The 25227-nt window shown below is 43.0% G+C and overlaps 1 protein-coding gene across 4 annotated transcripts; it reads right to left on the bottom strand.

The window, feature by feature from the left end:
- Window positions 1–2263: 2263 nt before the first annotated feature.
- On the bottom strand, window positions 2264–25227 carry ormdl2 (ORMDL sphingolipid biosynthesis regulator 2). 4 transcript variants are annotated; one of them, XM_063037108.1, is made up of 4 exons: window positions 25111–25226; window positions 18398–18579; window positions 12312–12463; window positions 2264–10081 (listed from the first exon to the last, which is right to left on the bottom strand). In XM_063037108.1, exons 2-4 carry the CDS (start codon window positions 18569–18571, stop codon window positions 9946–9948), a joined length of 462 nt encoding a protein of 153 aa, XP_062893178.1. In that variant the 5' UTR covers window positions 18572–18579; window positions 25111–25226; the 3' UTR covers window positions 2264–9945. The 4 variants fall into 4 exon arrangements, with proteins under 4 accessions (XP_062893178.1, XP_062893180.1, XP_062893179.1 ...); XM_063037110.1 differs by having other exon boundaries at window positions 25114–25138; XM_063037109.1 differs by having other exon boundaries at window positions 18398–18582; window positions 25111–25127.

Consider the following 25227-nt stretch of genomic DNA (forward strand, 5'->3'; position numbering starts at 1 on the left):
GTTAGAGCTAATTTTGAGGAGACAGTGGGCAAATTTAATGCTTTATGGGTTCACCTGTTCTTTTGATTTAAAAGGGCTTGCAGAACCCAACACAATTTCTTGTTTGCCAGAACTTTCTGGGAGTAAAAATAAATGCAGAGCACATTACCAAAGTGTATTTTTCTTTACAGAGAAAAGTATTTATTTTTAAAAAATAATAATATTTTCAGCAACCATATTACATTTTTAAATCTCAATCATACCTGAATTTCTATTGTTTTGCTTCCATTTATATAGCACCTTTCATATAACCTTTATGTAATGTAAGAAACTCAGCAGCCATTTTGTGCTCAGAAAGCTCCTACAAATAGCAATGAAATAAATGAGCAGATCATTTGCTTTGGACATTGTTTGAACATTAAACATTGCTCTCATGCGCTCTCTCGTTCCTTTTGAAAAAAATTCTATCGGCCTGAGGAAGCAGATGGAGCCTCATATCTCTATGCTTGGTTTCTAGCTTGATATAAGAGGTACTAGCTGTTTGCTTGAGGTAACCAGTTGATGTATCCTGACAAGCTGAAATCTGGAAAATGGGATTAGTCTCAATAGCTCTTCTATGCCACAGGTCATTTGGCCCATATCATTGTTGGCTGCAAATAAATATTATAGGAGTATAGTTGCTACAATGAACTTCCAGTTCCAGTGGTAAGGGGACTCGCCATGTTGAGTGGAATCTCTAATACAGTCATATAAAAACATATTGAAGATTGTGAACTTGATACGGTTTTGGATGATATAACTATTGAAGTATTTTAATCCAACATTTTCGTGCTTGTCACTCTTCAGTGACTAATCCTATTTGTACGTGTGCAAGGATCCCAGGTGAAATAAGCTTTGTTACTAGTGGATGTGCTAAGTGTTTGCAGCACTATTTATTTCCTGCTATTTGTTAAGATATCAAATTTTGCAAAATCACAATGTAAAGTTTAGTCATGGGAATATACAGTGGCTGGAACCTTGCAGTTTTTGTTTCACTTGGGATTCTTGCACTTGTTTTGGCCTTGTTGATATTTCAGGCTACATTCAATCTCAAAGAGATGCAAGGAAGGTGTTTCCAACTTTGGGCAATGAATCATGGTATTAGTGATGTGATTTCCACATTTTTCACAGCAGGATTCCATAAGCAGCAGTGTCTAGTTAATCTGTTTGGTTGTTGGGACTTGAGGATTTGAATTCTAGGGAAAGGTTGAATAGGTTATGACTTTAAATTCCTGGAGCACAGGAAAATGAGGGGAGATTTGATAGAGAAATACAAAATTATGAAGATATAGGCAGGGTAAACACAAGCAGGCTTTTTCCATTGAGGTTGGGTGAGACTAGAATTAGAGGTCATAGGTTAAACCTATGAATGTTAAGGGGAACTTATTCATTCATGAGGGTGAGGGTGAATACACCATGCATGAGCATGGTGAGAGTGTGGACCAAATGCCAGTGGAAGTGGTGGATGGAGGTTCAGCTTCAACTTTTAAGAGAAGTTTGGATAAGTACATGGATGGGAGGGCTATGGTTCAGGTGTGGGTCAATGGGGCTAGGCAGTATAACAGTTTGCCACAGACTAGATAAGCCGAAGAGTCTATGGAAGGCAATGAACAATGAACGTTTCACTCCTCATGAAAGGTCATGGCCTGAAATGTCAACTGCTAGTTTCCCTCCATAGATGCTGCCTGACCTGCTGAGTTCCTTGAACATTTTGTGTGTATTGAGGCCAGTACAACAGTTTGAATGAGATGATAAACTACAGCACATTCAACAATGCACTGTACAGGAATGTTATCCACATTGCTGGCTCAAAATACTCAGAACCTTTGTCAAGACTTCGAACTAAAATGTTAACTGTTTCTCTTTCCACAAATGCAGCCTGACCTGCTGAGTTTGTATTCTTTCAGATCCCCAGCATCTGCAATTTTTTTTGTTTCACTTACTGCTTTTAGAAAAAAAATAATGTTTTAGTGACTTAGATTGTGGTGGTAAGTTTTTTTACGCAGAGAGTGGTGAGTGCGTGGAATGGGCTGCTGGCGACCGTGGTGGAGGCGGATACGACAGGGTCTTTTTTTAACAGATTCCTGGAGCTTAGAAAAATAGAGGCCTATGGGTAACCCTATGTAATTTCTAAGGTAAAAAAACCTACAGCACAATACAGGCCCTTCGGCCCACAAAGCTGTGCCGAACAGGTACTTACCTTAGAAATTACATACGGTTACCCATAGTCCTCTGTTTTTCTGAGCTCCATGTACCTATCCAGGAGTCTCTTAAAAGACCCTATCGTATCCGCCTCCACCACGGTCGCTGGCAGCCCATTCCATGCACTCACAACTCTCTGCGTTTTTAAAAAAAACTTACCCCTGACATCCCCTCTGTACCTACTTCCAAGCACCTTAGCTGTCGTGCTAGCCACTTCAGCCCTGGGAAGAAGCCTCTGACCATCCACACGATCAATGCCCCTCATCATCTTATACACCTCTATCAGGTCACCTCTCATCCTCCGTCGCTCCAAGGAGAAAAGGCCAAGTTCGCTCAACCTGTTTTCATAAGGCATGCTCCCCAATCCAGGCAACAACCTTGTAAATCTCCTCTGCACCCTTTCTATGGTTTCCACATCCTTCCTGTAGTGAGGCAACCAGAACTGAGCACAGTACTCCAAGTGGAGTCTGACCAGGGTCCTATATAGCTGCAACATTACCTCTCTCTCCCTAAACTCAATCCCACAATTGATGAAGGCCAATGTACCGTATGTTTTCTTAACTACAGAGTCAACCTGCACAGCAGCTTTTGAGTGTCCTATGGACTCGGACCCCAAGATCCCTCTGATCCTCCACACCGCCAAGAGTCTTACCATTAATACTATATTCTGCCATCATATTTGACCTATCAAAATGAACCACCTCACACTTATCTGGGTTGAACTCCATCTGCCACTTCTCAGCCCAGTTTTGCATCCTATCAATGTCTCACTGTAACCTCTGACAGCCCTCCACACTATCCACAACACCTCCAACCTTTGTATCATCAGCAAACTTACTAACCCATCCCATCCCTCCACTTCCTCAACCAGGTCATTTATAAAAATCACGAAGAGAAGGGGTCCCAGAACAGATCCCTGAGGCACACCACTGGTCACCGACCTCCATGCAGAATATGACCTGTCCACAACTACTCTTTGCCTTCTGTAGGCAAGCGAGTTCTGGATCCACAAAGCAATGTCCTCTTGGATCCCATGCCTACTTACTTTCTCAATAAGCCTTGCATGGGATACCATATCAAATACTTTGCTGAAATCCATATACACAACATCTACTGCTCTACCTTTATCAATGTGTTTAGTCACATCCTCAAAAAATTCAATCAAGCTTGTAAGGCCATGCCTTTGACAGAGCTATGCTGACTATTCCTAATCATATTATGACTCTCCAAATGTTCATAAATCCTGCCTCTCAGGATTTTCTCCATTAACTACTTACCAACCACTGAAGTAAGACTCACTGGTCTATAATTTCCTGGGCTATCTCCACTCCTTTTCTTGAATAAGGGAACAACACCTGCAATCCTCCAATCCTCCAGAACCTCTGCCGTCCCCATTGATGATGCAAAAATCATTGCCAGAGGCTCAGCAATCTGCTGCCTTGCCTCCCACGGTAGCCTGGGGTACATCTCATCCAGTCCTGTGACTTATCCAACTTGATACTTTCCAAAAGCTCCAGCACATCCTCTTTCTTAATGTCTATATGCTAAAGCTTGTCAGTCCGCTGTAAGTCATCCCTACAATTGCCAAGATCCTTTATTGTAGTGAATACTGAAGCAAAGTATTCATTAAGTACCTCTGCTATCTCCTCTGGTTCTATACACACTTGATTGCTCCTATTCTCTCACATCTATCCTCTTGCCCTTCAGATACTTGTAGAATGCCCTGGGGATTTTTCCTTAATCCTGTCCACCAAGGTCTTCTCATGGCCCCTTCTGGCTCTCCTAATTTCATTCTTAAACTCTTTCCTGCTAGCCTTATAATCTTCCAGATCTCTATCATCACCTAGTTTTTTGAACCTTTTGTAAGCTCTTCTTTTCTTGACCAGATTTATGACAGCCTTTGTGCACCACGGTTCCTGTACCCTACCATCCTTTCCCTGTCTCATTGGAACGTACCTGTGCAGAACTCCACGCAAATATCCCCTGAACATTTGCCATATTTCTTCCGTACGTTTCTGAGAACATCTGCTCTCAATTTATGCTTCCAAGTTCCTGTCTGATAGCCTCATATTTCCCCTTACTCCAGTTAAATGCTTTCCTAACTTGTCTGTTCCTATCTCTCTCCAATGCTATGGTAAAAGAGATAGAATTGTGATCACTATCTCCAAAATGCTCTCCCACCGAGAGATCTGACACCTGACTAGGTTCATTTCCCAATACCAGGTCAAGTACAGCCTCTCCTCTTGTAGGCTTATCTACATATTGTGTCAAGAATCCTTCCTGAACACACCTAACAAACTCCACCCCATCTAAACCCCTCACTCTAGGGAGATGCCAATTGATATTTGGGAAATTAAAATTACCACCACAACAACCCTGTTATTATTACAGCTTTGCAGAATCTGTCTCCCTATCTGCTCCTCGATATCCCTGTTACTATTGGGTGGTCTATTAAAAAAAACACTCAGTAGAGTTATTGACCCCTTCCTGTTTCTAACTTCCACACACACAGACTCCGTAGACAACCCCTGCATGTCTAACTCCTTTTCTGCAGCTATGACACTATCTCTGATCAACAGTGCCGTGCCCCCACCTCTTTTGCCTCCCTCCCTATTTCTAAAGCTATTTAACTTTAGAAACAGAGTCAAGAATGTACCAGTGTGACACTATTTGGAGTCCAGTAATAACTTATGCTGTGGGTTAGAAACATCGAACAGGACAGTATGGGTCCTATGGCCCACAATGTTGGACCAACCTTTTAACTTGCTCCAAGATCATTCTAACACTACCCTCCCACATAGACAGGCACATGGGTTAAAGAAAAATGGAGGCTAACCTCTTAAATGTCCCTAATGTTTCTGCCTCTACCACCACCCATGGTATTGTGTTCCATGTACCTACCACTCTCCCTGTTAAAAAAAACATTAACCCTTTCACACTGGGAAAAATGTGCTGGCTGTCCACTCTATCTTTGCCTTTTATCATCTTGTACACCTCTCATCCTCCGCTGCACAGAAAAGCCCTAGCTTGTTCAACCTTTCCTCATAAGACAAGCACTCTAAGCAAGGCAGCATCCTGGTAAATTTCTGCACCCTCTCTAAAGAGAGATTTTCAGATACATAAAGAGTAAAAGAGAGCAAGAGTGGATATTGGACAACTGGAAAATGATGCTGGAGAGATAGTAATGGGGGACAAAGTGATGGCAGATGAACTGAATAAGTATTTTGCGTCAGACTTTATTGTGGAAGACACCAATAGTATCCCAAAATTCAAGAGTGTGGGGGGTGGGGCAGAAGTTGCTATTAAGAAGAAGGTGCTTGGGAAGCTGAAAGATTTGAAGATAGATAAGTCAGATGGACTCAGGGTTCTGAAAGAGGTAGCTGAAGAGATTGTGAAGGCATTAGTAGTGATCGTTCAAGAATCACAAAATTGATTCTGCATGATCACAAGAATGATTCTGCAAAGGAAAGGGTTAATGTACGAGGAGCATTTGATGGCTCTGGGCCTTTACTCACTAGAGTTTAAAAGAATGAGTGGGGATCATGAGGAGAGGATATTTCCTATAGTGAGGGAATCTAGGACCAGACACACAGCCTCAGACTAGAGGAGCATCCATTTGGAACAGTGATGAGGAATTTCTTTAGCCAGAGGACAGTGAATCTGTGAAACTCATTGCCACAGACAGCTGTCACTGTGTATACTTAAAGCAGAGTGTATACTTAAGTAAGAGCATCAAAGGTTATGGGGGGAAGGCAGGAGAGGGATAATAAATCAGCCATGATGGAATAACAACAAACTCAATGGGCAGAATGGCCTAATTCTGCTCTTATGTCTTATGATCCTGTTGTATATAGCCTAAAGCTTGCAATCCTTCTGAGACAACCAGAACTGAACATAATACTCCAATATTTTAGAGAGTTTTAGTCTTAGTTAATCAGCTCTTCGATAGTTGGACAAGAAATTTACTTATTCCACGGATTAATAGTTTTAATGTCTGTGATTATGCTTGTCACTATATGTGTGTAACTGAGTAAAATATGTTAGGTGGTAGCATTTGAGAAGTGGCTTGCAGGAAGAGTGGTCGTACTATAACCAGTACCAGGATTAATGCTTTGAATCTTGACTATATTAGTACAACCCATTTATTATCCTGTATAAGAGCAAGGGTATCATCGCCTCACAAGTGGTCGTGAAATGTCAGTGTCTCGTTACTGGGTGTCTGTATTACTATAGCTCACTGGACCATAATCAGACAAGGGTCAAGCAATTGCTCTGTTGTTACAAGAGGAATTACAGCAAATGCTTTCTAGAATGGTGTAGGAACAATGAAGAGATGTTATAAAATATACTGCACAGGTCTTTTTTTTTGCCTCTGGAGATTCTCAGATGGGTAGACAGACTTGAAGAATACCACATGTATGCATTTTCATGTTCTTGTGTGTACAAACACACCACACCCTCGGTGAATGTAAATTTTTATATGTGTACAATTGACGCAAAAAGGAGAAAAAAGAAATATAAAATTATACAGAAGCAGCTTATCCACAAGAGAACAATTTCTACATACAATGTCTGCCACTTGGGCAAGTAAGTGGCAAATGACACTTAAAGGATTGACGGTGGATATGCAATGGCAAGTATTTAAAGATTGCATGGATGAACTACAACAATTGTTCATCCCAGTTTGGCAAAAGAATAAATCAAGGAAGGTAGTGCAGCCGTGGCTGATGAGAAATTAGGGATAGTATCAATTCCAAAGAAGAAGCATACAAATTAGCCAGAAAAAGTGGCTCACCTGAGGACTGGGAGAAATTCAGAGTTCAGCAGAGGAGGACAAAGGGCTTAATTAGGAAGGGGAAAAAAGATTATGAGAGAAAACTGGCAGGGAACATAAAAACTGACTGTAAAAGCTTTTATAGATATGTAAAAAGGAAAAGACTGGTAAAGACAAATGTAGGTCCCCTACAGACAAACAGGTGAATTGATTATGGGGAGCAAGGACATGGCAGACCAATTGAATAATTACTTTGGTTCTGTCTTCATTAAGGAGGACATAAATAATCTTCTGGAAATAGTAGGGGACAGAGGGTCCAGTGAGATGGAGGAACTGAGCGAAATACATGTTAGTAGGGAAGTGGTGTTAGGTAAATTGAAGGGATTAAAGGCAGATAAATCCCCAGGGCCAGATGGTCTGCATCCCAGAGTGCTTAAGGAAGTAGCCCAAGGAATAGTGGATGCATTAGTGATAATTTTTCAAAACTCGTTAGATTCTGGACTAGTTCCTGAGGATTGGAGGGTGGCTAATGTGACCCCACTTTTTAAAAAAGGAGGGAGAGAGAAACCGGGGAATTATAGACCGGTTAGCCTAACGTCGGTGGTGGGGAAACTGCTGGAGTCAGTTATCAAAGATGTGATAACAGCACATTTGGAAAGCGGTGAAATCATCGGACAAAGTCAGTATGGATTTGTGAAAGGAAAATCATGTCTGACGAATCTCATAGAATTTTTTGAGGATGTAACTAGTAGAGTGGATAGGGGAGAACCAGTGGATGTGGTATATTTGGATTTTCAAAAGGCTTTTGACAAGGTCCCACACAGGAGATTAGTGTGCAAACTTAAAGCACACGGTATTGGGGGTAAGGTATTGATGTGAATAGAGAATTGGTTAGCAGACAGGAAGCAAAGAGTGGGAATAAACGGGACCTTTTCAGAATGGCAGGCAGTGACTAGTGGGGTACCGCAAGGCTCAGTGCTGGGACCCCAGTTGTTTACAATATATATTAATGACTTGGATGAGGGAATTAAATGCAGCATCTCCAAGTTTGCAGATGACACGAAGCTGGGTGGCAGTGTTAGCAGTGAGGAGGATGCTAAGAGGATGCGGGGTGACTTGGATAGGTTGGGTGAGTGGGCAAATTCATGGCAGATGCAATTTAATGTGGATAAATGTGAAGTTATCCACTTTGGTGGCAAAAATAGGAAAACAGATTATTATCTGAATGGTGGCCGATTAAGAAAAGGGGAGGTGCAACGAGACCTGGGTGTCATTATACACCAGTCATTGAAAGTGGGCATGCAGGTACAGCAGGCGGTGAATGGTACGCTGGCATTTATAGCAAGAAGATTCGAGTACAGGAGCAGGGAGGTACTACTGCAGTTGTACAAGGCCTTGGTGAGACCACACCTGGAGTATTGTGTGCAGTTTTGGTCCCCTAATCTGAGGAAAGACATCCTTGCCATAGAGGGAATATAAAGAAGGTTCACCAGATTGATTCCTGGGATGGCAGGACTTTCATATGAAGAAAGACTGGATGAACTAGGCTTGTACTGGTTGGAATTTAGAAGATTGAGGGGGGATCTGATTGAAACGTATAAAAACCTAAAGGGATTGGACAGGCTTGATGCAGGAAGATTGTTCCCGATGTTGGGGAAGTCCAGAACGAGGGGTCACAGTTTGAGGATAAAGGCGAAGCCTTTTAGGACTGAGATTAGGAAAAACTTCTTCACACAGAGAGTGGTGAATCTGTGGAATTCTCTGCCACAGGAAACAGTTGAGGCCAGTTCATTGGCTATATTTAAGAGGGAGTTAGATATGGCCCTTGTGGCTACGGAGATCAGAGGGTATGGAGGGAAGGCTGGTGCAGGGTTCTGAGTTGGATGATCAGCCATGATCATAATAAATGGCGGTGCAGGCTCGAAGGGCCGAAGGGCCTACTCCTGCACCTATTTTCTACGTTTTCTATGTTTAAGTACAAGTTGAATACCCCTTATCCGAAATTCCAAAATCTGAAAGCCTCTGAAATTCGAAAAATTTTTGAGCGATGTCATGACCTCACAAATGGAAAATTCCACAAGGTGCTGAGAAGGTTCCCAGGTGATGTGCAGATCTCTACGCACCATGAACAGTTCTGAGAAGTGACCTCACATATGAATGAATAGAAGTTAATGAAAAATAGAAAAACACAGCATAAAGTGAAAAAAGCTCTCAATCATGTATAGTCATCTTTGGAGTGAACACATGCTGCTTAATAGTACGCCGATCATGAAACAAGCAAAGATCCGTCATGACGAACTGAAAATTGAAGGTAATTGAAGGAAAATTGTGAATATTCTGCAGGCTGGTTACAGAAATTTAAGAAAAGGCATGGCATTAAATTTTTAAATTGCTGATCACGAAAATATAACACCAGAAATCGTCTACAATGCTGATTGTTTTTACACTGTACATAACAGCATTAAAGTGTACTGTAATCTTTTAATCAAAACACGACATGGTAGGTGGACACTGAAAGCCTGCCAATGTTGTTGAACAACAGCTGATTTAGGTATTCTGCCGACGCTGCTGTGCTGCTTTTGTTACCCTGCACATGTTATATTTTCATTATATTAATGGTATGTAATAATTTCTACTGTTAAGTACATATGTGTGATAAACAAGTGTAAGACAAAGACAGCTTACCGGTCGCACATAAATTCAGAGTTGGAAATGATGGCGATCCCAAGCTATCTCATTATATATTCCAAAATCCAAAGAAATCCAAAACACTCCCAGCTCCAAGTGTTTCGGATAAGGAGTACTTAATCTGTAGTTGCTAATTGATAGGTGGGGCCAGCAGTTGCTTCTCAGTTCATTGTCTCAGTACATTGTGCCCATCACTCATACTAGCTCCCTTTTGAGGCCAGCTGGAGCCACTGGCAGCATTCACTCAGCTCCCAACTACCCGATCAATACTTGTTGATGCCAAAAAGACGGACCCCATGCAACTGAGGGAGCTTGGGAATGAGAGCAGTGAGCAGAGATGTAGTGTTCACCAGGAAATGAACAACGTTATATTTAGTGTAGAAACTTGCTAGAATGTACCTGGAAAGAAAACATAATCAGTTATTATAAACACAAGAGATTCTGCAGATGCTGGAAATCTTGAACAATACACAGAAAATGTTGGAGAAACTCAACAGATCTGGTAGGTGAATAAACAGTCAAGGTTTAATCCTGATGAAGGGTCGCAGCCTGGAACATTGACTGTTTATTCCCCTTCACAGATGCTGCCCAACTTGCTGAGTTCCTCCAGCATTTTGTGTGTAATAACCAGTTATTAAGTGACAAGCCATCCCTAGAAGTTAATTCATCAAATCACATACTGTAGAAGGCCACCATTAAGTTCATGGTTTGTCTGCTGGTCTCAGAACACTCTCTCCCCTGCCCATTCCCTGCTGCTCTGTAAATCTTTCAAGACTCATCGGTGTTATTGTTTGGTGACCTCCAGCCACTGAGAAGTTTCTCTGCCTCCACTTAAGAAAACAGAAGAAGGCCACTCAGCCCCTCAAGCCTGCCCCACCATTCAATATGATCATAGAGTCATAGAAAAGTAAAGCATAGAAGCAGGCCCTTTGGCCCATCTATTCCAAGACAAACCATTTAAACTGCCTAGTCCCATTGACCTGCACCCAGGACCATCACCTTCTATACCCCTCCCATCCATATACCTATCCAAATTTCTCTTAAATGTTGAAATCGAAATCACATCCACCACTTGCACACTCCCACCACCCTGTGGGTGAAGTTTCCCCTCATGTTCACCTTAACCATTTCACTTTTAACCTATGACCTCTAGTTCTAGTCTCACTCAGCCTCAATGGAAAAAGCCTGCTTGCATTGACCCCTACCCTATCTATACCCCTCATAATTTTGTACACTTATCAAATCTCCCCTCAATCTTCTACATTCTAGGGAATAAAGTTCTAACCTATTCAATGTTTCCTTATAATTCAGGTCCTGGTAACATCCTTGTAAATCTCTGTACTTTTTCGACCTTATTTACCTCTTTCCTGTAGGTAACTGCACACAATACTCCAAATTAGACCTCACTAATGACTTATACAACTTCAACATAACATCATAGTTAATCTCTGCTGCTTATACTCTTGATCCTCTAATCATTCAAAAAAGCATCCACCTTCAATCGTTCTCATGAATGCCTTCATGATTTTGAACTTCAATAATTAATCTCCACTTCCCCTGTCCTGCCGTACAAAGAACAATCCCAGTTTCTGTGATCTTCACATAATGAAGCCAAGCCAATACCATTGCACAAACCTTTGTAGCCTTAGATTATTTCTCAATAATAATGAACATTTTTTAGGTTTGTTTCCATGGTCTTTTAAAGCAACCAGTACCTAAGCTTCCCCTCCTCTGTAAATCCCATCATCTCCAAGCCACGTCAAGAGTGTGCTGGAACACATTTCACTGCCTGGAATTCAGGGAAGCAGGTACATAGGAACCCCACTGTTTTGTTTCTCTCCCAAATCACATACCATCCTGCTTTGGAAAGATATTGCTGCCACTTTATTGTCACTGGATCTAAATCTTGTCCAATGTTGTGAAGGTGTCTTCCTCACAAAGATTGCAGCTGGTCAAGGCAATGGCTCACACTCACCTTTGGCAACAGCAGTTAGGGATGGACATTAAATGCTGCCAGTGACAGGATGTTCATCTGTGCTTACAAGATTGGACTAATCAGTGACAGGAAAATTCAGCCTGGTACCATTCCCCATCCCAGGGATACTACATCAGTTATGGAACCCAATTGCCTGTCAGATCTGCAGACGGTATGTAAACAAGATAGACTTGCATTTCTACAGAGATCTTCACAACCTCAGGTCCTCTTAAAAAGTACAGTCAAGTACTATTTAGGCAAATGGGCACTGTAGCCAATGTAGAAAACCTAATAGCCAATTTGCTCCTAAAGCAATTTGATAGGGAATGGGTTATCTGCTTCAAGTAATGCTGATTCGAGGGATAAGTGTTGCCTTCGCACACTGGAGAGAACACTTGCTGTTCCAGCCCAGTGGACCTTTTATACCACAGCAAACAAGATCTAGTATTCTCTTGAAGAAAGGGGTCTCAGGAGTGGAACTTGAACCCATGACCTTCTGTCTCAATGGCAAAAAGGCCTTGAACCCTGGTTAAAACTTATAAATGATAAGGGTTTCGCTAGTTAGTTTCTGCATCCCTCTCATGATAATGCTTTAGGTTTTCTTTCAGCCTTAACAATTAAAATAGTTAAAACAGAAACAAAGCAAGGACTTACAGAATTATTGGTGTGATGGTGAGAAACTTGCGTGACGACGTAAACTGGATCCCATAATCCATTTGCTCCCAGTGTGTCAATAACCGTGCCTTCCCTTGGTCTGGCGTCTCAAATGGTGTCCCTTTAACCGTGTGCAGAAACCAATACATGGCCTATAAACAGAGACTTGTTACAACACTTGGTGCTAACTGAGACCAGATTTTGCGGCAGGTTGAAGGAAACAACCTAGGTGAATACTTCTGGAGACAGAAAACAAATTTCACGACATATTAAAACTGATTCTGATTCTCATTATGATCATTCCAGCCTCAGGCTTGCCTCCATCATTTTCATGTTGTTTTTGGTGTAGGAATTAAATACCCAATGTCTCAAGAGGACTTGAATATAAATGCATGGATGTAATGTTGAGACTTTATAAAGCATTGGTGAGACCACACTTAGATAATTGAGAACAGTTTTGGGCCCCTTATCAAAGGGATGTACTGGCATTGGAGAGGGTCCTGAGGAGGCTCATGAGAATGATTCCAGGAATGTGGAGCATTTGATGGCTTTGGGCCTGTATTTTCTGGAGAGTAAAAGAATGGGTGGGGGGGGGTGGATCTCATTGAAATCTATCGAATATTGAAAGGTCTAGATAGAGTGGACTTGGAGAGGATGTTTTCTATTGTGGAGGAGTCTTGAACCAGAGGATAGAGCTTTAGATTACAAGGATGACCCTTTAGAACAGAGATGAGGAGGAATTTCTTTAGCCAGAGGGTGGTGTGCCTGTAGAATTCTTTGTCACAGACAACTCTGGAGGCCAAGTCATTGTGAATATTTAAAGCAGAAGCTGGTAAGTTCTTGTTTAATCAGGGTGTCAAAAGTTACAGGGCAAAAGCAGGAGACTGGGGTTGAGAGGGATAATAAATCAACCAGGTTGGAATGGCAGAGCAGACTCAATGGGCTGAATGGACTAATTCTGCTCCTAGGTCTTATGGTTTTCCATGTGAAGACCTCCTGGTTTATAACCCTAGGTTTAAGACCTGAAAGTGCTGTTGATAACACACAGTAGCACCTTTCCACTTTGTAGGGAAGAATTTAGCCAGTTTAAAGCAGGTAATTAATAGGAATGTTTAGATTTTCATTTAACTCCTGAGATCATAGAGCTGTACAGCATAGAAATAAACCCTGCAGACCACCACATTTATGCTATCATGCCTATCTATGCTAATACTACCCACTAGCATTAATTCCATATTCATCTATGCCTTGCTCATTATTTCGAGCATCATAAGTGATGACTGTCTCCATCAAAGGCATGTTTATTCTTGGCACACTGTATAAGTGTACTGGGCCTGAGTGCTAATGTACAGTTCAGATCAGGTCAACAGAAGCAGGACCTGTCGTGCTAAGGAGACATAAGAGACTGCAAACAATCTGCTGGAGGAACTCAGCAGGTGTGGGAGGAAAGGAATTATTGACGTTTTGGGTCTGCGAGGTCTCAACCCAAAATGTTAACAATTCCTCCCATATGTGCTGTTCGACTTGCTGAGTTCCTCCATCAGACGGTTGAATATATAATGCTTCAAGCTGGCAGCTTCCCACTTTCACTTCAAATACAAGAAATGTCAGCAATGCCCAGATGTTGGAAAACTCATTTTTAAGAATTTAACCTCATTGGGAAAAATTCTGGAAATCAAAGTAGTGTAAGTAAAACGTTTTGGTTACAAGGGCTTGGAATAACTACATTTAGGAATTTGCAGATTGTAGTCCCTCCATATGGGGAGTTTCTAGTAATAACTGAATGGCCCATCTCTCCACCTTGATCACCCACTGTAGGAATTTCCAATAGCAGTCCTTTCAAAAGTTCAAAGGTTCATTTATTATCAGAGTATCTATACAGTATACAACGTGAAATTCATACTCTTCACAGACACCCACAAAACAAGACACCCTATAGAATGAAACACCAAAGCCCCCTCCCCCTCCCTTTGCACAGTAGTAGGCAGCCGTCGATCCCAGGGGATCATGGGTTTGCGCCTCTGGTGGACTGTGTCCTCTCCAGGGCGCAAGCCTGGTCAGGAAGATTTGAAGAACCGGCAGTTGCCCATGCAGCGGGTTCCCCCTCTCCACGTCACTGTAGTCCAAGGGAAGGGCAAGCGCCAATACAGCTTGGCACCAGTGTTGTCGCAGAGGTTGCCAGAGTGAAGTTGTAATCAACATCAAACTGCCTTATGGACCCCAGCTCCAGATTTCTTCCTCGGGGTTTACTCCTGAAGCCTTTCCCATGGGTGGGTATGGCTGCAAGGCAGCGGAGGTTTAAAATCAGAATTTTCCTTCTCCTTGACCCTCCGCACAAAGCAGCAGTGAAAGCAAAGACCCAGCCCCTCCCCCGCAAGCAACAGCAGAAGCCCCAAAGAGTCCATCAAAACTACAGTCCATAAAACAGCACTTCGGTGTCTCAGACCGGCTCTCTCCCCCAGCAAGGGAGAGAGAGAGAAGTTGATCCTGCAACAACAAGAGCGTAGACCAGCAACTCGCTGCTCGGATGTTTCAATCCTTCACGTCGCTTCTCCAAAAACTCTATCTTGGGGACCGACAGGTCCTCACTCCCATCGAGTGAGAGAGTGAGAGTGAGAGTGAGAAAGAGAGAGAGAGCGAGAGAGAGACAGAGAATATATATACATACATACACACAGGGGTATTGCTCCAACAGTGATTAGCAAACACACCGCCTGCTGTCTCAGTGTTACATTCTCAATGTCTCAGTCTCCCACGATGCTTCAGTCAGCAAAATCGGCGAGGAACCAGGTTGTCCACGGGGCCACTCCCTGACTTCCGACCTCCAAGCTGAACATGCAGTAATGAGCATTTCACATCCCACTAATTACCATTGCCCTCTGGGAGTTTCTCCAACTCATGGCAAATTACTGCCCAGGCACGGTCATTTCCACTTTCATTAACTGAAAGGCCTAGATAGAGTGGACAGGGAGAGGATAGTTTCAATAGTTGGGAAGTCAAGGACCAGTGGGCACAGCCTCAGAATAGAAGGGCATCTGTCCCTTTGGAACAGAGATGAGGAGGAATTTCTTTAGCCAGAGGGTGGTGAATCATTGCCACAGACAGCTGTGGAGGCCAAATCACTGGGTATACAGTACTTAAACTAGAGGTTGATAAGTTCTCAATGAGTAAAGGTGCCAAAGGTAGAAGGCAGGAGAATGGGGTTGAGGGAGATAATAACTCAGCCATGATGAAATGGCGGCGCAGACTTGATGAGCCAAATGGCCTAATTCTGCTTCTATGTTAAATTGACCCTGTTTGTTTCTGTGTGGGTCATTTTTGGGAAAAAGCGCCGGGTAAAAAGTGCTCCAGTTTTATTGAAGTCATTGGATAAAGGCATCAACCAATGTGCACAGCCATTATAGACCAGAAACTCCCTGAATCTAATTGGATGGGGATGGAAACTGCCTCAGGTCTGCTGCATGCCAAGCAGCCTACTAGCACTCAGTGCCTTAGCTTAGTCTTGACTGCTTGCACAAGATGGATGTACCAGTGGAGGTATTATGTCATTTACTGGCACTGAGTTACAGGGCAAAGAGGGGGAAATCTCAATGCAACTTTACAGTAACTAATTGAGTGTGACCACAATAGCAAACTAGTTATAGTATAACCTTATGACATAGAATGAGGCCATTCAGCCCACCAACTTTCATCTCTTTGCCTCCCCAGATGCTCCTTGACTGAGCTCTTCAGCAGTTTGTTTTATAGAACACATGGAACAGACCTTTCAACCCACGATGTTGTGCTGACCTTTCAACCTATTCCAAGATCAATTTAAACCTTCCCTCTACATAACCCTCCATTTGTCTATCATCCATGTACCTGTCTGTGTCTCTTAAATGTCCCTAATATATAACAAGACCATAAGATATGGGAGCAGACGTAGGCCATTCGGGCCATCGAGTCATGGGCTGATCTAATTCTATCAGTCATCCTCACTCGCCTGCCTTCTCTCCATACCCTTCGATGCCCTGGCTAATCAAGAACCTATCTATCTCTGCCTTAAATGCACCCAATGACTTGGCCTCCACAGCCGCTCGTGGCAACAAGTTCCACAGATTTACCACCCTCTGACTAAAGTAATTTCTCTGTATCTCTGTTCTAAGTGGATGTCCTTCAATCCTGAAGTCGTGCCCTCTTGACCTAGAATCCCCTACCATGGGAAGTAACTTTGCTATATATAATCTGTTCAGGCCTTTTAACATATCAGCCTCTACCACCACCCCCAGCAGTACATCCCATGCACTTACCACTCTCTGTATAAAAATCCTACCTCTGACATCTTCTTTATGCTTTCCTCCTTAAAATTATGCCCCCTTGTATTAGCCATTTCCATGCTGGAACAAAACATTCTCTGGCTGTCCACTTGATCTATGCCTCTATCAAGTCACCTCTCATCCTCCTTTGCTCCAAAGAGAAAAGCCTGAGCTCATTCAACCTATCCTCATAAAACATGCCCTCTAATCCAGGCAGCATCCTGGTAAATCTCCTCGAGAAAGCTTCCACATCCTTCCTATCATGAGGTAACCAGAACTGAACACCATACTCCATCCAAGTGTAGTCTAATCAGTTTTATAAAGCTGCAATGTTACCTTGTGGCTCTTGAACTCAACCCCCTGACTAATGAAGGCAACACATCACACCACCTTCAGAACCACCTTATCAACTTGTGCGGCAACTTTGAGGGATCTATGGATGGGACCCCAAGATCCCTCTGTTCCTCCACACTGCTAAGAATCCTATCATTAACCCCGTATTCTGCCACTTCAAACTTGCCTTTCCAAGGTGAATCACCTCACATTTTTCTGGGTTGAACTCCATCTGTCACTTCTTAGCCCAGCTCTGTGTCCTGTCAATGTCCCATTGTAATCTATGACAACCTCCACACTATCCACAACACCACCGACCTTCATGTCATCTGTAAACTCACTAACCCACACTTCCACTTCCTCATCCAAGTCATTTATAAAAATCACAAAGATCAGGGGTCCCAGAACAGATCCCTGTGGAACACCACCCCTGATCTTCGTGATTTTTATAAATGACCAACCTCCAGGCAGAATATGCTCCATCTGCTAGCACCCTCTGCCTTCTGTGAGCAAGCTGATCCTGAATCCACACAACCATGTTTTACTTGATCCCATGCCTCCTGACCTTTAGAATGAGCCCACCATGGGGAACTTCGTTAAACATCTTACTAAACTGTCTTTTTGCTCTTGATTCTAGCATCTGCAGTCTTTTATGTCCCCAATCCTATTTCCTAGTATGAGCCATCCCTGGGTTAAGAACACATGGCATATGGATACCCCCTACATATGATTGAACTCCCATAACATCATTAAATTCTAAAGTCTGCTATACGTATATATTCCCACAAATAATATAACTAGTCTCTCTCTCTTTTAGAAATTGTTCTTCCTCATTGGCTTTATATGCCACTGTGGAGGTGTGGTTACCATAGCAAGTGATTTTTATGTATTTTCCAACTTAAGAAAAAAATCGACTTGTAGACCATATTGACTTATGGACATCCATAGAAATAAAACCTCTTTCTTATCTGGGGACTACTCACCTCAATTCTCCTACCACACACCCACACAATATCAGGGGGCAATTTATAGCAACCAATTCACCTACCGAATTAAAGACACTTTAAAAAGATGCTTCTGGTACATGATATTGAACAATGCAGAGTGGTACAGAAAGCCTCAACACTCTGAGAGGGTTGTTAGGAGAGCACCACCATCTCTGATGTGCAAGAATAAGTCAAAGGAGAGCTTGAGCCAACACTCGGCCAAAGCCCACATCACGCAGATCTCCAGAGAACGTTCAGATGAAGAGGGCCTGGCTAGTTGTTCTTTGATCATCTGTAACCATGAGTAGGAAGAGAGTACCAGTAGTACTCATGAGCTCAAAGACTAAACACACTGCACCCCAGTTTTGCTGGTAGCTGATTTAGTGTCAATCCTAGAGTGGCAAGATGGCACCAGCCTCAGAACACCCATTTCAATAGCTATTCCAACCCTTGCCCACTCTCCCTGACTCACCGAGTTGTGGATGACGTGAGTGAGCGTCCACACCACCGGAATGCTGAAGAACGGAATACTCAGCAGTACCACATGGAGAATTCCAACTACAATGAGGTAGGCTAGCCAGATTCCCCGGCTGTTCATTATCCGAGTGTTGGGATTAACCTCACTGTGAGCGACGCCAACGTTCATCCTGTCTCCTACTTTAAAGAAGGGCAAAGTTCAAACAAAAGACAGCATACTTCTCTATCTCTGCTTTCCACTAACAGTATGCCCAACACCCCCTTCCTTACAGTCCTGATGAAGTGTCTTGACCTGAAACGTCGACTGTTTCTTCCCCTCCATAGGTGTTACCTGACCTGCAAAGTTCCTCCAACAGTTTCTGTGTGTTGCACAATGATTTCCTCAGCAGTTGAACATAAGGGAAGTGACACCACTATTAAGAACTATCCAAAGCCAGTATTTTCTACCAGGACTTTACACACCAAGCTGACACCAAAGCAACATTAATGCCTCTTAACTGGAGTGTCAATTTGAACATCCCACTAACAGCACTGAAACAAGAGATAACTTAACATGGTTTGTGATTATGTTTGTGGGATAATCATTGGCACCATAGAACAGTACAGCACAGTACAGGCCCTTCAGCCCACACTTTTAACCTACTGCAAGATAAATCTAACCCTTCTGTTCCACATATCACCCCATTTTCCTTTCATCCATGTGCCTATCTAAATCTCATAAATCTCCCTAATGTATCTGCCTCTATCAGTACCCCTGGCAGAGCGATCCAAGCACCCAACACTTTGTGTAACAAACCTATCTCTGACATCTCCCTCTACTTTCCTCCAGGCACCTTAAAATTATGCCCCCTTGTATTAGCCATTTCCGCCCTGGGAAAAAGTCCCTGGCTGTCCACTTGATCTATGACTCTTATCATCTTGTACACCTCCATCAAGTCACCTCTCATTTTGCTTCACTTTAAAGAGAAAGACCCTAGCTCACTTGACCTTTCCTTGTAAGACATGCTCACTAATCCAGGACCCTAGTGGGGAAATCCCCAGCTCTTCCTCCAGACAGCATTTGTTAACTCCTGTGTGCCCTCGTTCAACACGTCTTCAGTCAGCATGGCATACCCTCAGTACTGCAGTAGATGATAGCCTGATCGTTGTGCTCAAATCTGGAGTGGAGTTTGAATCTGCAATTTCTCACTCACATGAGAATGCTACCAATTTAGCAATGTGTCCCTGAATCTCTATGGAAATGTGGGTTATAACAGGTGGGATTATTGATTTGTCCGGACATTGGAGCTGAAGGAATTGTCATTAAATTTACCAAGATTTGACCATGTTTGAAGTCATTCTGTTTGTTGTCCATGGTGTATGACCTACTGTGCTGTTTGTAATCCCACTTTGAAATCAGTAACGTGCAGCACAATTGCCTGGACCACTCAAAGATAAAGGGGGAAACATTTACTTGGATACAGAAGATATGGGTGAGGTGCTTAATGAGTACCTTACATCAGTATTTCCCAGGGAGGAGGACGTGGAGGATAGGGAGATCAGTGTTGAGCATATTGACATACTTGGACATTTCAAGGTAAAGGAGGAGGAGGTATTAAGTCTCTTAAAGAGTGCTAAAGTGGATAAACCCCAGGGCTTGATGGGATATACCCCAGGTTATTGAGAGAAGCAAGAGAAGTGATTGCTGGGACCTTGACCAGTATCTTCATGTTCTCTCTACCCATAGGAGAGGTCCCGGAGGGCTGCTATGTAGCTAGTGGTTTTCCATTATTCAAGAAGAGAACCAGGGATAATTCTGGAAACTATAGACTGGTGAGTCTCACGTCAGTGCAAGGGAAGTTACTGGAGAGAATTCCTAGGGATTGGATTTATGAGCATTTGGAAAACTATGGCTTAATTATGGAGAGTCAGCACGGCTTTGTGTGGGGCAAGTTGTTTCATACTAATTTGATTTTTTTGACGGGGTGATTGATGAAGATTGACCTGTGGATGTAGTCATAGGTTTTAGTAAGGCATTTGACAAGGTCCCTCATGTGAAGCTTATCCAGAAGATTAAGATGCATGGGATCCATGCTGAATTGGCCATTTGGATTCAGAACTGGCTTGCCCATAGAAGACAAGGGGTAGAGTTGAAGGGACTTATTCTAGCTGGAGTTCTGTGATTAGTGCTGGTCCACAGGGATCTGTACTGGGACCTCTGGTGTTTATGGTGTATATAAATGACCTGGATGAAAATGTAACTGCATAAGTAAGTTTGCAGATGGTATGAAGATGGGTGGTGTTTTGGGTAGTGTAGATGACTGACAAAGAATACAACAGGATATAGATCAGTTGCAGATATGGGTGGAGAAATGGCAGATGGAGTTTAACCTGGCCAAATGTCAAGTGTTGCACCTTGGAAGGTCAGATGCAAAGAGACGGCACACACAAGGGCAAGATCCTAAACAGTGTTGATGAGCAGAGGGATCTTGGGGTTCACATTCACAGCTCCCTGAAAATGGCTACACAGGTTGACAGAGTGGTTAAATAGTCATATATGCCATGATTGTTGAGGCAGAGTTCAAAAGTCAGTAAACTATGTTGCAGCTTTAAAAGCAAATCATCTGGAGTACTGCATACAGTTCTGGTCTCCCCATTACAGGAAGGGTATGGGGGCTTTGGAGAGGGTGCAGAAGAGGTTCACCAGGATGCTGCCTGGATTAGAGAGCGTGGGCTATAATGACAGGTTGGACAAACTTGGGTTGTTTTTTTCTGGAGCAGCCGAGACTGAGGGGAGATCTGATTATTCTGGGAATGAAAGGGTTATCATACAAGGAACGTTTGATGGTTTTGGGCCTGTACTCACTGGAATTCAGAAGGATGAGGGGGGATCTCATTGAAACCTTTTGAATGTTGAAAGGCCTAGACAGAGTAGGTGTGGAAAGGATGTTTCCCATGGTGGGAGAGTTTAGGACAAGAGGGCACAGCCTCAGGATAGAGGGGCGTCATTTCAAAACAGAGATGGGGAGAAATTTCTTTAGCCAAAGGGTGGTGTATTTGTGGAATTTGTTGCCACATGCAGCTGTGAAGGCTGCATTGGGTGTATTTAAGGCACAGATTGATAGGTTCTTGATTGGACATGGCATCAAAGGTTACGGGGAGAAGGCCTAGAAATGAGGTTGAGGAGGAGAAAAAAAAAGGATAAGCCATGATTGAATGGTGGAGCACACTCGATGGGCAGATGGCCTAATTCTGCTCCTATGTCTTATGGTCTTATGATAAAGGTTTATAAGATTATGAGAGGCATAGATAAATTGACGTGTGGCCAAGTGCTTAAGGCCTTGGTCTAGTGATCTGAAGGTTGCTAGTTTGAGCCTCAGCTGAGGCAGCGTGTCGGGTCCTTAAGCAAGGCACTTAACCACACATTGCTCTGCGGCGACACCGGTGCCAAGCTGTATCGGCCCTAGTGCCCTTCCCTTGGACAACAGCGGCGTGGAGAGGGGACACTCGCAGCATTGGCAACTGCCGGTCTTCCATACAACCTTGCCCAGGCCTGCACCCTGGAAACCTTCCAAGGCGCAAATCCATGGTCTCACGAGACTAACGGATGCCTATAGATGAATTAGACAGACAGTATCTTTTTCCCAGGATAATTTCAAAGGAGATGTGAGGGGCAAGCTTTTCTTACACAGACCTGGAATGCACTGCTTGGGGTGGTGGTAGAGGCAGAAACAGTTGAGACTTTTAAGAGACATTTAGATAGGCACATGAATGTGAGGGAAATGGAAGGATATGGACATTGTGTAGGCAGCATAGATTAGTTTAGTTGCATTTGATTACTAATTTAATTAGTTTGACACAACATTGAGAGCTGAAGAGCCTGTTCCTGTGCTGTACTGTTCTATGTTCTAATTTACAATTAAATATTTACAGTCCTGTCTATAATTCAAAAAGATTCAGAGTAGGCTCTTATAGGAGGCTTGACTGTATTGCATTAACTCAATGAGACCATTAGGTAAATGATCATTTGCAGAACATACATTGGAAAATCAAAGTTCACATTTATATAACATGTACTACTTGTGAAAGCACAGCCACTCTTTCTCCACAACCACCACCTTGCCAGGTCTAAGTGAGGATGAAAGGTGCAGGGGATGCACAGGCCTCGTGAACAAAAGCTGTTCCGCAAGAGAAATGTGTCTATATCCTGTGTGACGTGGGTTTGGTCTCGTGCTCAGTGGACACAGCGAGACAGCGCAAAGCTGCTGTGCCAGGACATGCAATTGCGCTCTTGATGCACTGGTGCTGCTTGTGCATTCTGCCCAGCCCATTTGCGTTGCCGTGGAGTAGCTCCAGTGTTTCTGCCAACCCCTCATTTGAAAGCGGGTTCTGCGCGTCTGCGTCACACACTGCAGTGGAGAAAATTGATGCAGTTGCATAAGGAGCACCTTTGTTTCCAGTCAGTGTCGGGGCACAGCACAGAAACAGGCCCTTTGGCCCACTTGGTCCATGCAACCAGGATGTCCCATCCGCGCTAATCCCATTTGCCTGAGTTCGGTCCATACCCTCTAATCCGTGTAATCTGTCCAACTGTCTCTTAAAAGTAGTTATTGTACTGTCTCAACCTCTTCCTCTGGCAGCTCGTTCTACATGCTGTGTAACACAAGTTATCCCTCAAGTTCCTCTCAAAACTTTCCCCTCTCACCTTAAATCTCTACCCGCTAGTTCTTTATTTCCCAACTTTCACATTATCTATGCCCCTCATTATTTTACATACTCATCTAAGATCAACTTCCAATCTCCTACACTCCAAGGAATAAAGTTGTAAGGGTAAAGTCATACTTTGTTTTATTACAACTTTAGTTCCATCTTTCAGCCCCTCTAACCATGTTCAAACAGACATCTGCTGCCCTGTTTTGTAATGCACACCAAGTCCCATTCACTCATTGTCCCTCTGACCCACAATGGCTCATGGTTTAACAATGCCACCTTCAACATTCTCTTCCAGGTTCTTCTTTCCTTTCAGTCTTTGCTCCTCCCTATTTCTGTAAGCTCCTCCAGCCCTTCCACCTTCCTTGTCCTGCGTTCCTCCAATGGCCTCTTGACCATCATCAATTTCTATCGCCCCACCACTAGCGGCCAGCTCTCTTCCTAAAACCATTGATCAACCATTCTCTTACTGTCAATTCTTCTCCAACTAAGATCCTGTGAAGATGTTTTACTAGGTTAAAGGCAATTGTTTACAATAAAATCTAAAGATTACATCCCAGAACCCACAAAAACCCAAGGTAAACCCAAAGTACCCCACTTGAAATACTGTGCTCAGTTCTGGTCGCCTCACTACAGGAAGGATGTGGAAACTATAGAAAGGGTGCACAGGAGATTTACAAGGATGTTGCCTGGATTGGGGAGCATGCCTTATGAGAATAGGTTGAGTGAATTTGTCCTTTTCTCCTTGAAGTGATGGAGGTGACCTGATAGAGGTGTACAAGATGATGAGAGGCATTGATCATGTGGATAGTCAGAGGCTTTTTCCCAGGGCTGAAATGGCTAGTATGAGAGGGCACAGTTTTAAGGTGCTTGGAAGTAGGTACAGAGGAGATGTCAGGGGTAAGTTTTTTTTACACAGAGTGTGGTGAGTGCGTGGAATGGGCTGCCGGTGACGGTGGTGGAGGTGGATACGATAGGGTTTTTTTTTAAAGAGACTCCTGGAGCTTAGAAAAATAGAGGCCTATGGGTAACCCTAGGTAATTTCTAAAGTTTGGCACAGCATTGTGCTGTAGGGTTTTTATGTAATGTAATTGAATGAATTGATTTAGGTACCTGACCTTGTGCACACAGAGAAAAGGCAAGATCAGCTCCAGTAATACAATTTGAAGTCAGTGTAGCTCAAAGAGGGCACCACCAGCAATGAAATTTAGGACCTTTACTCAAACGTCACCCACGCCAAACTTGGTTTATTATAGTCCAGGGGACGGCTAAAAATTGATTTGCCAATCTAGAGATAGAAGTTACTGCTGGTAGATGGGGGCCCATATAAGTCCTTAAGCCAGCGGATAATCTTTTTTTTAAAAGACCCAATTAGGAAAAGGACTCAAACTTATCAGTTTTCTGTCTTTTTTTTCCCAGTTAAGTTCTCTCCAGATTCCAAATCTTTTCTTCTTGCCAATCTTCAACCGAGTTTTCTGGAGCTAAAGGGGAGCGTGTGTGCGTTTGAAATCAAGCAATGAGAAACTCTATCTGCGTGTTTTGGATTGCAGTGTCTCACTGGCCCAGATACTCAAACTACCCACAGTACAAAATTTTAGATTTATTGCCCTTGACATTATGACAACACCATATCCTGCAAAAACAAGAATATTTGACTTAAAAATGGAAAAGATTCCTTTTAAAAGTACGAGCCTTAAAACGAGGTACATCATTCCCCAGTAAAACTCCTACCAGAACTGGGGAAATAAATCTTAGAGGGAATCAGATATTTCCTCAACACTAAGTGATTTGTGGTTTTTTTAAAAAAAATAAGAGAATGATGCAGTAGGGCGAGGTGAAAACGACAGTATGTATTAGTAGCAGTTGAACAGATGTCAGAAGGCCGGCTAAGTCGGCCTTCCATTTAAAAAAAAATCACGGAAAAACATTTAATTCATCTGCTTAACTGATAAGAAACGGATATTCGATCACTTAAACACACTAAAATCATCAAATATCAGTAACAGCCCATCCACTCACCACCTTTCAGGGCAACAAGGAAGTCCTTCACCGCTCAACTTAACCTGTCACTGAAGCAAACCACCGCCCATCAGCTGGTGTTTGGCGGGTTGGTTGGCACTAGCCGCCCCTCACTCT

Source organism: Mobula hypostoma, chromosome X1, assembly GCF_963921235.1.
Source record: "Mobula hypostoma chromosome X1, sMobHyp1.1, whole genome shotgun sequence".
In the NCBI taxonomy this organism is placed as follows: Eukaryota; Metazoa; Chordata; class Chondrichthyes; order Myliobatiformes; family Myliobatidae; genus Mobula; species Mobula hypostoma.

Coding starts and splice junctions, on each gene's coding strand:
- ormdl2 (XM_063037108.1), bottom strand. CDS start 18,571: ATGAACGTTGGCGTCGCTCACAGTGAGGTTAATCCCAACACTCGGATA. Junction 12,464..18,397: donor CTCACGTCATCCACAACTCG/GTGAGTCAGGGA, acceptor CTCTGTTTATAG/GCCATGTATTGGTTTCTGCA. Junction 10,082..12,311: donor ACCATCACACCAATAATTCT/GTAAGTCCTTGC, acceptor TTTTCTTTCCAG/GTACATTCTAGCAAGTTTCT.